The sequence below is a fragment of the Argopecten irradians genome, chromosome 13, assembly GCF_041381155.1.
Source record: "Argopecten irradians isolate NY chromosome 13, Ai_NY, whole genome shotgun sequence".
In the NCBI taxonomy this organism is placed as follows: domain Eukaryota; kingdom Metazoa; phylum Mollusca; class Bivalvia; order Pectinida; family Pectinidae; genus Argopecten; species Argopecten irradians.
The window spans coordinates 4,961,286-4,975,547 of NC_091146.1; the positions used below are offsets into that span (position 1 = coordinate 4,961,286).

The window sequence follows — 14,262 nt, forward strand, 5'->3', positions numbered from 1 at the left end:
TAACAAATATTTCTTCTCATTTGGCTGGAAATATTTATCAGTATAACTATTGTGATTAACCCTTAAATGAATAGCAATGGAAATAAATAAATCTGAGTATTAATTATATATGTAAAAACACCTTACTGAACGTGGATTCGATTAAGATTTGTCTCTCACCAATTGCCTTTTGATTTCAATATGAAAACGGCAATAGCATGGTCTACGCTACCGTTGTCAATACTATTGTACATAACAACACCCGATACCTGAGCCTGTACACTTCATATTTACAACTCTTTCCGTGTTACACCTTTGTCCCTGTCAAAAAACAACATGTTTCTGTCAGTGACTCTCTCATATTAATATGTCAATCATACTCACAATTCTATTGGTCAAGCATGGATCAGAAGTGGCCAAGCTAAAACAATTGATTGATGACCAATGGGCATTTCTGTAATAGTTACACATGACCGGAAACAACTGGGATTGCCAGAGGCAATATCCACCAAACTATGGTATCACATAGAAAAGTCATGATTTCCAAAGTATAATTCTATTTTCAAAAAAGGTATTTGATGTTTTTCTATTGGAAAAATTCGATCAAATCCTGAACTTCGCTGGCCTTTGTGTGATATTGATTTCACTACTCAATCTTTGCATAGATATGACCCTTACGATTGACGTCGTCATTTTTTGAGCGAAACTCATCTCGATTTTTCGCCCGTAAATGCATGACGTCACCATTAATAGATACATGCAAGGGCAAATAACTCTTTGATATGGAAAGACACGGTATTGTTTTGTTTGATTAATTTTAGTCAAGTTGTTTGATTTTCTCACAAGTGTAAATATTGTCTTTAGTTTATTCACCCTACGCGAAAAATGGACAAACCTCAAAGCATCAGAAACATTTCAAGTGTTTTAGTTACTATTCATTACTTTAATGACATAAGAAATCATCTGTTATATCATAAGAGGAAATGTGGATATTTCAAGGTCAAATCTTGTAGTGAAACCTGGATGTAAATGAAAATCTTTCTTTTTTTCAATACATTGTCAGCACATACCATTTAATGTATTTTGCCGTTAAGTACTTATCAAAACCGAAAGTAAGATAGCTTTAAAAGATTTTACTCTACTTTTGGGAGGAATTATTTTATATGACACATTAATTCACAAAACGATACATGCAACGTTAATTACGTCGGTCCAGTACTATAATTGACTTATGTAGCAAGTACATATCTTATAGACAGAGATATCATTCTTTGTTTCAGTTTTTGTCATTTGTCATTTAATTTCGATTTTAAAATGTGCTTAATGGTGTAATAATTAATTTCCATTAGTTTGAATATTTTTGTTGTAGTTACTTTGAGTTAACTTAACCTTCTTTAAAGAAGAATAATAAACAGAAACAGTGCGTATTATATAACTGAATTTACACTATTCCTAGCAATACATCAGCCTTTCTCAGACCTGGAGTTCATTTCTGACGTCTAACACCATTTCAGAGAAATACTATGTACATAGGTTCCGTGCTGTCTGACGCAAAGGCATCACTCCACGGTTTATTGTGCATGCCTCTTTTTGCCCTAGTACAACGTATTCTAGTTAACCACAAACCACGTCCACGTGCCGTGAGTGACGTAATAACCACGCTTACTACCATCAGATTGAATCATCACATAAATACTTACACTTATGCAACGCGTAATACCGTATCTGCGTCGGACAGTGTGGTGATTTAGAACTTATTACCCCCGCTATGGTTTACCCTTGATAAGGTTATCGCTTGCTGAATTAGGGTTTTTGTGTTATGTATCCATTACATCAAGATTATATCTAAGTTAATACTTAAAAATAAGAATAAATAGCAACCAAAATGGCGAACTTTCTTGACTGCGCTTCTTTTCTTCTACTCACTTTTCAGGCAATATGTTATATATATATGTATATATAATTTGTTTTGAAAATATTTATTTCAGAAAACCATAGATATAAGTCGGAAATGAGTTGACCCCCGGTCACCTTCATCCTGAAATAAAAATATGGTATAAAAAATAAACGAATGAATTAAGGACAGAGATTTTATCTTTTAAAGAAAAAATGAATAATAATGAGAAGACTTTTTAGCATGATACTTAGACGTAAAAGTTTGTGCAAATGTATGATTGATTTTTTTTTCATTTCAATAATAAGAAAAATATATATATATATAATAGGCAGAATAGGCAGAATATCGATACTGCGCTTATTATACTGTGTTTAATATATCTCACTTATAATAAACCTATTTTATTCCAATTACAATATGTTATGAACAGGTAAACAATTAACAAAAAAAAAAAAAAAAAAAAAAAAAACAAACAAACAAAAAAACACCGAATCTCAAACGCGGTTCCCTACATTGTCAAAACATTTTTATTTTTGTTTCGAAATTCCAATGTATATTCTGAAATGCAGTATTTTGCACATTATAGAGTTATCTGTCATTTCATGTAGAAAGTAATTGTGACGTCATGTGTTTATAAGCCTAACTTCATACTTTTCAGAGAACACAACGTGATTTTCATACGCAAACCAATGACGTCACAATAAATACCTATCAGCAAGGGAGGTTACCCTGCAATATGCGAAATCACGGGAACAAATGGGGACGTTAAGAGCAGACGAACTTACCAACAGTTAATGGACCCATGTTAATTAGACATGCATGACTGCACATCCAGTATTGTGAAGTGGAACTGTCCTCGGCCTGTTGGTCATTTGGGTAACTGTGGTGTCCATCCTCGGGACTAGGATGATCAATTGGAGAATTGTGAAGATTCGAGGTTCTGTCAACAAATACAAAACATTGTCACATCTTTTTATAATATTACTTATTTACAGAAGATAATCTGCCATATGTTAAAAGATTTAATCAACTTGATTATGATCAAATTGTAATCAACTTAATCAACTTTTATTTATGTGCGTTGCCTCAATAAATTACGACTAAACACCAATATTTTTTTTTTTTAATTTCAATCAGATTTCGAAAAACAAATATTACAGAAGTATCCATTTTCGGAAAGTAAAAGAATGATAATCGAATGTATATAGAGGTTACACAATGAGTGGTTGTTGACTATTGAACTTATTCCACACGAGTGAGTTATTTTTAAATGTTACAAAAGAGTGTGTAATAAATTCAATATTCAATATCTATGAATCGTGTGGCCTGTTTCTGCCACAGTGATATTCACTTTTAGCTGATAGAAATACGGTGAAGATAAGATAACCTGTATTTACTGAAATATGCAAATAGGGTGTAGTAATATTTTAATCAGCAGAAAGGTCCTATTTAATATTCAAAAGTCTAATTCTAATAAAGAATCCACTGATATCATTTTTTTCCGATTGGAAATATCTTTAAGATGAATTTTCATTAATGTAACGTCTTATTGGGTTCAATTTTTCATAGTTGTTTCAATAGTATAAAAATCAATGTTGAACTATATAGAAACATCCGCACCTTTTCCCGCCAAATAATCATCAGGCCACAAGTTTAAGTCCGTTTAAGACTCGTTTAAGCTACTAAACTCATCAGTGAAATCCTTTTAGTTACACATACACCCCGCATGACCAGTTTGAACTTCAAGCGGCGATCATAACATATCATGACGTCATTCGATTAATAATGACGTTGACAAATGATGACGTGATACCAAAGAAAACGTAGTTCGGTCAAAGTTCACAGTATCAGCAAATCAGAAGTCGAACAGAGTTTATACCACGTGTGACATAAACAAATTGTTAATCTACAGCTGCACTTTTTATTTGAATAACATCGCCTATTGTGGTAGAAATTACTCTAATGTATAGGATATCTCCTTTGAGACATTGATTATCATATCTTTTTTACTTTTTTGTTATTTTCAAACCTTCTTACCTCACTAAATGTTCAACTTGAAGTAAAATGTTTTCAGAATCGTCACCATCCATAATATCGTCAAGTTGATTGTGACCGTCTGGTATGTGTCCGTAACTCTCTGAGCCGCCACCATGGTGACCATAAAACCTGGCATTGGGTGGCTGTGGGTGCCCGTGTTTTGGGTGTAGGCAGCCGTACACACAGTCAGTAAAACTCTGAACCACCGGACTAATGTGGTTGTTTTCATCTTTTTCCAATACTGTAACAAAACACCAATGCGATCAAGGTAATCCAGTGATCTACTACAATACTTAGTTGATTTGTTGATGAAGAGCAAGAAGACATGAATAATGCAAGCAGTCGCCAAGCATGAAATCGTCTAGAGTAGCCACTAAACTAGAAAGTGTTGATAAGAAGTTCTCAGCTAAATATTATAGTTAAATTATTTGTCCCTAGTTTGGATCTTATGATCAGACTTACATAAAGATAAATGTCACCGAGCGAAGTTGTAAAGTCATTTTTAATATTATAGAGAGTGGTGTTAAAAATGATCTTAAATACGATGAACTGTCTTTGTATAATACATTGAGGTATTGCTGATTGTTTAGTGTTTTCTATCATACTACACAAAGGCAATATTCTTATGCCATACCGGACAGGCAAATATGACAAGGGACATAATTCAAACTGATTTAAAACAGGAAATGTGGCCAATCACATCGAAATCGTTCATTTATTACTTTTCTTTTTATTATCATATACTTACAATGGTGGATCAAACGTCCAAGTGACGCCAGTGTTTTGTTCACGTGACCGATGTGGGCATGGTCATCTAAATTTAGATATAGCAGACAATTATGCAAGACCGGTTTCTTATAGATAGCAAATGCATAGTTCATAGTATATAATATTTAAGTAAAAGGCAATTAAAAGAATATGCGAGTATCTAACTGGACAATATAAATAAAAACAAGAATGAATAGAAATTATAAGATGGAAAATACTTATTTTGCATCATAACTGCCATTATACATCATCAGGGGATCAGGACGGAGAAAAAGGGTTTTTCAGGGTTCATCGGTAGGGGAAATTAAGGTATCTCATTGGGTATTATTTATTGCATATATATTTAAAACTGCGTGGGTGAATTTGAAGTTATAGTTCCATTTTATACCATGTGCATCATAATCCTTAGGTGGTTGACCTATGTGTTTAAGAAGCCTGATCTTTTCTGTCATGCTTTATTTTTGTCGCTATGATAACTCAATATGTGAAGGGAGATAACCTTTAGAACAGTTTCATTAGACATGTCAGAAACAGATTGAGTCGCTGGTGAATAGTAACACTGTTGTAACAGGCAAACTCCAGCTCATATTGGATTGTCTCCCCTACCACGGTGTTTTTGAAATCTGAACATGTTCTATAGTGGATTATGTACATTTTGAAGCTGTTTTGATTTAACCACTACCTAAGTATGGCCAAATCGATACAAATAATTATCTTTTCCCGAAAATGTTAATAAAGCAGCCGCACCTTCACCTAATCATTTTCTACCTTACAATATGTTTACAATATCACGTATATTAAAAGCATGTCACGCGACAAAATACCATATCACGTGACAAAATACCCATATAACCATCGATAAAATGATGTAATACTGCCTGCATTCCCGTGTTATGCCATTTCAAGAAAACTGACAGTCGGTGATATATTGGGAAAGAAAATATGTTGATCTTCCACAAAGGACAGTTAACTAGTTAAAGGGACAATTCACTCAGGCTAATTCTTTTTACATGACCAATAAGCAAAATATAGCATAAATGTATTGTTCTACATTTCTTATGAAACATATAACGTAAAACATTGACAAATTCCAAGACATTGTTAAATATTTGAATTAATATCGTTGAAATATCAAATCGTTGATCAATACGATTAAGCAGGTACAATATGGAAGCTATTTTATATTGAAAATATAATGTAAAATGGAACAAAACATTGCGCGGTAGAAATATTTCTATTTTTGTGCAATAAGCAAAAAAGCGAATGAACACCAAAACTACAAATTAAAAGGGCCATGGTGTGTCAACGTCTTGTGTCGTGATTTGGTAGTGCCAACCGAGTCATAATAGACAACTAGTTTTATAATCTAATAGCTAGACAGTATTGAAGGCCGAATTAATAAAATATTTCACCCCCTTCGGACCGAGACAGAAGAAACTCAACCAATGGCAAGGGGTAATATTCCGAAATCATCATACACGAGGCTTTGCCAAGTGTTTGACAGCTTAAGAGTCTGATTCGATCGTTGCGATCTCTTGTTTCACGCCAATGAGAGTGAATGATCCTTTTGTACTTGCCTTAAATATGAGGACGTGCAAAAGTCTCGTGTGGCTTGTCTCGATCTAACGTAAGAGAGGACACTTTCACACCGATAACTAACATTCCATAAATCCCTGTCCAGGGTAAGAGAATAGCTATTCTAGATACTTACGGTTGGTGTTGTCACCATGGTGACCGTGCTGGCCCTGTCCTGGCGATGATCCTTGGTGCTTTGATGGATCTATAAGATAAATATTTGTACTGTTAGGCTTCAATTGATGTCTTTAATTTTACCAAATTAACTTTTTTTTTCAAGTTTGTAGAGTATAAACTATTGAAGTCAGTAAGACGAGTATTACCATCAGTGATACATGTTTATAATTCATCATTGATGGAAATCCGTTTTGTTTGTTTTTGGTTTATCAAGTTTAACATCTAATGATCAGCAATGGTCAGTGAAAAAGCATAGAACGATATTGTATAATATAACTAAATAGGTACAATAATTAATGTGTGTATATATGTCTTATAAACACAAAAACACATATGAAATAATTTGTTTTGCTTTTGTTGTCAGTGCAATCAGTAACTCGTTCGAATTAGGGCATAATGGAGGCAGTAATTTTTTTTCTATACTACTATTTTGAAGTAAAATAAATGCTCCAACATTTCCAATAATGGCACCAGTGTGAAGTATTTAACTTTAATTACTGAAGAAAATTTCGAATTTGTTTTCTCCTCTTTTTAATAGATAAAACGTATCATTCATCGGAGATGTATCATATCCATTTTATCACTAAATATATCTTATCTATAAAACAAGCGACTATACAGTTTCCTCGAAAGGAACTATACAGTGTCAGTTTCAAAATAATGCAAGTGACTATACAGTTTCAACTCATAATCCGACAATTTCAAATTACGATTGTGAAAAAATTATTGTCCTCATTAATATATATTTATATTTTTAATATTGTCAAATAAATTAATAAACCTATGATCGTGCTTGAAGCAATGCAAAGTAGACAGACTATCTTTAATTACGAAAAATATCAGGCGGGTGACTCAATTCTGCGGTGATGAACAGCAGTTCAACTCAACTTGTATGTACAAGATACTAAGTTGTACGTACAAGATACTATCTTGTACGTACAAGATACTATAAGTTATACGTACACGATAGTAACTTGTACGTACAAGATAATAACTTGTTCGTACAAGATAGTAACTTGTACGTACAAGATACTAAGTTGTACGTACAAGATACTAACTTGTACGTACAAGATACTAAGTTGTACGTACAAGATACTAAGTTGTACGTACAAGATACTAACTTGTACGTACAAGATACTAACTTGTACGTACAAGATACTAACTTGTACGTACAAGATACTAACTTGTACGTACAAGATACTAACTTGTACGTACAAGATACTAAGTTGTACGTACAAGATACTAACTTGTACGTACAATATACTTAGTTGTACGTACAGGATACTAAGTTGTACGTACAAGATACTAACTTGTACGTACAAGATAGTATCTTGTACGTACAAGATACTAACTTGTACGTACAAGATACTAAGCTGTACGTACAAGCTACTAACTTGTACATACAAGAAACTAACTTGTACGTACAAGATACTAACTTGTACGTACAAGATACTTCTTGTACGTATAAGATACTAACTTGTACGTACAAGATACTAAATTATATAGTGGCCCTAATACGCCGCCGTAGATTTATATATTTGCAGCACAACAATCATTATATAAAATGCAAACATATACAAAGCATGTGGAATTACTTATGTGACATTAATACAAACACCCGAACAACAACACAGCACATCAACAACACAGCACAACAGCAACATAGCACAACAACAACACATCACAAACAACAAACACACAAAACAACAACACAGCACAACAACAACACACACAACAACAACACAGCACAACAACAACACATCACAACACAACACAGCACAACAACAACACACACAACAACAAACACAACACACACAACACACACACACACAACACACACACACACACAACACAGCACAACAGCAACACAGCACAACAGCAACACACACAACACAACACAGCACAACAACAACACAGCACAACAACAACACAGCACACACAACACAGCACAACACAACACAGCACAACACAACACACACAACAACAACACACACAACACACAACACAACACAACACAACACAGCACAACCACAACAACACACAGCACAACACAACACACAACACACACACACACAGCACAACACACACACAACAACAACACAGCCACAACAACACACACAACACACACACAACACACACACACAACAGCAACAACAACACAACACAACAACACAACAAACAACACAACACACAACAACAACACAAACAACAACAACACACACAACACACAACACACACAACAACAACACACACAACACACAACACAGCACACACAACAACAACACACACACAACAACACAGCACAACAACAACACACACAACAACAACACACACAACAACAACACACACACACAACAACACACACAACAACAACACAACACACAAACACACACACAACACACAACAACACACACAACAACAACACAGCACACACAACACACACACACAACAACACACACAGCACAACAACAACACAGCACAAACAACAACACAACACACAACAACACAGCAAACACACACACAAACACACAACACAACAACACAACAACACACAACACACACACACAACAACACACAGCACAACAACAACACAGCACAACAATAACACACACAACAACAAACACACACAACACACAGCACATCAGTAACACAGCAACAAACAACACAGCACACGCAACAAACACAGCACAACATAACAAAGCACAACACAACAACACAGCCACCAGCATTACAGCACAACACAACACAACACAACACACACACACACACACACAACACACAGCACAACAGCAACACAGCACAAAACAACACACAGCACAACAATAACACACACAACAACAACACAGCACATCAGTAACAAAGCACAACGACAACATAGCACACAACAACACAGCACACACAACACAACACAACACACACACACAACACAGCCCACAAACAGCACAACAACAACACACAGCACAACACAACACAGCACAACAACAACACAGCACAACAACAACACAGCACAACAATCACACAGCGCAACAACAACACAACCAACAACATCACAACACATCGACATCACAGCACAACAGCAACACAGCACAATAACAACACATCACAACAGCAACACAGCACAATAACAACACAGCACAACACAACAACACAGCACAACAATCACACAGCGCAACAACAACACAACCAACAACATCACAACACATCGACATCACAGCAACACAACAGCAACACAGCACAATAACAACACAGCACAACAGCAACACAGCACAATAACAACACAGCACAACAGCAACACAGCACAACAACAACACAGCATATCAGTAATAAAGCACACAACAACAACATAACACACAACAACACACAGAGCACAACAGCAATAACACAGCACACCAACACAGCCCCAGCATTACAGCACAACACAACACAGCACAACAGCAAACACAGCACAACACAACACAGCACAACAACACAGCACACACAACAAGCAACACAGCACAACACACAACACAGCAACAACACAGCACAACACACAACACAGCACACACAACACAGCACACACAACACAGCACAACACACACACACACACAGCAACACAGCACAACAACAACACAGCACAACAGCAACACAGCACAGCAAACACAGCACAACAGCAACACAGCACAGCATTAACACAGCACAACAGCAAACACAGCACAACAGCAACACCGCACAGCATTAACACAGCACAACAACAACACAGCACAACAACAGCATTACAATACAGTGGTTACCATGAAAAGTATATATGGACGAATTTGATAACGGCGTCGTAGGCAGATCTGTAGTCGTTGTTGGACGACTCTCTGGAATACGAAAATAATGAAATGTGTTTATATTATATAAGAAGTACGCTTAATACCTCGGATATAAATTTATCAAATATTTTATATCAAGAAGAATAAATTACTATTTCAGTTATACCATTATTTTTCATGGTATTCAATTATGCAGCGATTTTGAAGCCTCTCTTTCTGTTCTTATCTAAGTTCTACAAATACATGTTTTTTTAAATTGATAACCGAGGAAGAACTGAATTATTAAGGTTTTTTCCGTTTAAAATGTTTTATGTGTTAGAATATGTATATCTATATTAATTCTTGTATCTCCAGTATATGTTTGTTTCTTCTTTATCTATGCACGTGAATATAATTTCATGTGTTGATTCATCACCGTAAACTGTAAACATGAAAAGCACGTTGAGTAATAGTATAGTCTATGCTAGTTATTTGTGTAGTTCATTGTAGATAGTGAACTGAAAGTTTTGATACCATTTGATATCTTTTAGATCAAATATTCATTTAAAGCACAGATTGCGAAATACAAGACACCGAATGCATTGTAATGATGAAAGACTCAGCTGTGTAAAACCCTTACCTACTTTCAAAACGAGCAACAATATTGCCACTAGTAAGGAACAATTGGCCATCGTCGTCATTGAGGTTGCCTTAAGAAATCCGAAATGAGCATTCAGATATATAAATAGAATTCAATATGGCGGGAAACGTCACGCTCTGACCTGTACAATCGTAACATTTCTTATCTCATTCATTATTTAGAACGTTGATCGTGTGTTAGGTCACATATATTATCTAAATGTCTATCCATTCACTGTATGCGTGAATGTTAATTGTAATTCAGAAACTGTGTAATTATTTTTTTTCCATTTCAGCATGCGTATTGATAAGATGTTATGGTGAAAATAGACAAGTAAATCTGTATACATGTGTTCCATAAGTGGATTGTATGTTAATAAATATGTTGATTTCACAAAATTTAAATCGGCATTTAGATAATAACAAATCGCAGGGGAGATAATTTAGAAAATCGTTTAGAATAAACTAAACTAGTTTTGGGGCGATTGTGTGTCATGTTTCCTGCCAAGCAAAGTTTACATGGCGATTGAAATTCGCGCTTTATCTCTCAAAGTTCCATTGTTACTTTTTTGGCGCTACCATGTTTTACAATATATTATCCTCTTCGTAATACAAATAATTATGAATATAAATCAGATACAATATCAAGATCTATAGTTATAGAACATTAAATTGTATATAAATGGTACCTACCGTGTTATCCATATGAATTTCAGTCCGTGTCCATAATCTGTAGCACTCCCATGTAGCACAATTGCCGATTTGCACATTTGTTTGTTAAGTATTATTAGTCTGTGGCCCAATTATGATTAAAAGTAGTTTTAATTATAACTTTAAAGTACTACCAAACTATGAATAAATTTTGCATGTTTCATTTAAAACTTAATTATTTACACCTAAGTAAACATTATCTTGTATTACATAAATGATAACTACTTAGTACTTATGGCAGTCATTTGTGTAATATAATCCTGAAATACAAAAACAATGTTTCAGCAGCTAATAATAATTTACAAACAATGTTAATGACATTTCTGACCTGGGTTATTATCGAAATAATCGTATTGTAGAAACAAGTTTGGGTTATTGGATTAATGTCCTATATATTGGTAATTTAAGAACGGCCCAAGTGTATACGTGATTCGTTGCATGTGTGAAGTGCGTGATGCGTGTTTTGGGACGCAGCAGTAAACGTTGTTTAATAAGCAAGCTATGACGTGTCTCGGCCTGGGGACAGATGAACAAGGCGGCAAGCGCTCATTAGACAAGAAAAGGCCAAACTAGGTTAATGTAATCTTTAGGAAGAAGAGAACAGATAAGACCCTAAATAAAGTCGCCTTTTACGATCATGCAATAGGATCAGCTGGTACAGTTCTAATGCCGTGTCTGCAAGGGAATTATAACCTTCTGATTTGTTGTCTTCAGATAGTTTGGATTGCTTATAGAGCAGATCATTACACACACTCAAAACCTCATTTCTTCACATGTTTGATCACAATATAGTTTATTTACGTTAATGTTATTATATGTGTCATAACAGGGCAGACGTTGTGACGTGTTATTGTTAAAAAACATAAGTTGTGATTTTAAAATGTGAACATCATTCAAAGGCATTGACAAACATATACATGTATCTGATGATGAATAAATATTCGCAAAAAACCCCCAGAATGGAATTCTCTAAATTTAGATGAAAACATATCTAAACAAGTCACTTTTCAAACAGTAAGATTACTACACATAACTAACATAGTGTCATGCGAAATGACATGGTACACCACAACTTTGACCATTTGTACCCATTTTACTGCACTATATGTATACAAACGTAATTATGATGATGTTTGGCACTACTGCCAATCTTCACAATGAAAAAAAAAAAAAAAAAAAAAAAAAAAAAAATATGCCTCCCCATGCTTCACCTTATACAGCGTTGTCCCCGAGTTTGGAGATATGTGCTGTTGGACAAAATACTCTTTTGAAATCTCAGTCACGCCGCCTCTGACCCTTTTCTAAGCACATGTAGATGTATCTGTATTTTTATGATTTGCACTGATGTCATTAGATCGCAAAAATAACCTCCACACATAGTGAAGAAAATTAACAACCTACGAACAGGTCTACGTTAAATGTATATTTTCAGGGTTTTCTTACATGGATCTATATTTTTGTTTTAGACACTCAACGTTTATTGAAGTGTGTATAAGTATTTCCAAATTCTGGTCATATTTGTAATACAGATGTGTTTTAGGACACGGCATATATTTTTGTTATTATTGCAATTCATGTTGATCGAGGATTTCTCTTTTTTTAATTTTCTTGTCACGCATTTCTAAATGTTGTAATGCTGATACGATATAACAAGCATAAAATTACAGATATTGATGAATTTTTGTTGAACAAATTCTGTTATCATATAAACACACTTAACATACAATATATATGCAACAAATTACTTGTTTTATAAAGTTTATAAAACTTGAGTTTGTTAAAGGTGGTATTCAAGCTAATGTTAAAAATCCCATAGAAACTGCCCACAGCCCAATTTTCTTGAAACTTTGCATATTGAAAGTACTTTTAATTGTCCCTTTAAAATGACACTTCTTTTTCCTTTAGTGATTTTAAAAAGGCCCAAAGGGCCTGAATTCTTTGTAGTCATTTTCATTAAAACTACCTGCACAAACATGCCAAAAAAGGTTAGCCTTTGTTAAATATTCTACATTTTTTATTCATAAATCATTTGAGTAGATCGTATACTTTATATTTAAGTCATTTTTTTTTTAGATTTTTAACGGAAAATTTTGTTTGAAATAATATTTTTTACGAAAAAGTAACACTTTTTGGAAAAAGCAAAAACGAAACATTGCTCTTTGTCATCTCATTTTACCCTGTTACTGGTTTTGTCCACAATTTTACCCCCATTTAAAAATACTCCCATGACATTTTCTGTCAATGTGTAAATTAGGTTCAAAATTAAAATCCGGGAAAACTGTTTTTGAGTGACTTCAAAATAGAGAGTGCATGTAGCAACGGACCACTTCTTTGTTAGTATACCTAGTTATACATTTCCAGTTTATGATTCCAGAGTCCGATGTAAGTGAAAATCAGTGTGCAGTAATAATTTTTGATGCTAAATATAATGGTAACACCTTTTAAAATATTGGTTGCCATGGTAACAAAACGGAGGCCTTTGATTGGCTGAAATTTAAATGATGTCAGAATGAAGTGAAAAATGGTATATAGAGGTTACGAGGTATGCTGAATAACATGGTAACACTTTCAAAAAGATAAGTTGACATGGAAACAAAATGGAGGCCTCTGATTGGTTGAAATTTAGATATTGTCAAATTTAAGTGAAAATTGGTATATATGGGTTATAAAATATGCTGAATAACATGGAATCCCTTTTTAAAAGAT

General features: G+C 34.3%; 1 protein-coding gene across 2 annotated transcripts; it reads right to left on the minus strand.

The window, feature by feature from the left end:
- Nucleotides 1–1,881: 1,881 nt before the first annotated feature.
- LOC138306255 (uncharacterized) lies at nucleotides 1,882–10,926 on the minus strand. 2 transcript variants are annotated; one of them, XM_069246650.1, is made up of 7 exons: nucleotides 10,847–10,926; nucleotides 10,204–10,275; nucleotides 6,393–6,461; nucleotides 4,662–4,727; nucleotides 3,914–4,154; nucleotides 2,662–2,816; nucleotides 1,882–2,017 (listed from the first exon to the last, which is right to left on the minus strand). In XM_069246650.1, the coding sequence occupies exons 1-7, from the start codon at nucleotides 10,905–10,907 to the stop codon at nucleotides 2,013–2,015; spliced, it is 669 nt and encodes a 222-aa protein (XP_069102751.1). In that variant the 5' UTR covers nucleotides 10,908–10,926; the 3' UTR covers nucleotides 1,882–2,012. The 2 variants fall into 2 exon arrangements, with proteins under 2 accessions (XP_069102751.1, XP_069102752.1); XM_069246651.1 differs by lacking the exon at nucleotides 4,662–4,727.
- Between the last annotated feature and the right edge of the window lie 3,336 nt (nucleotides 10,927–14,262).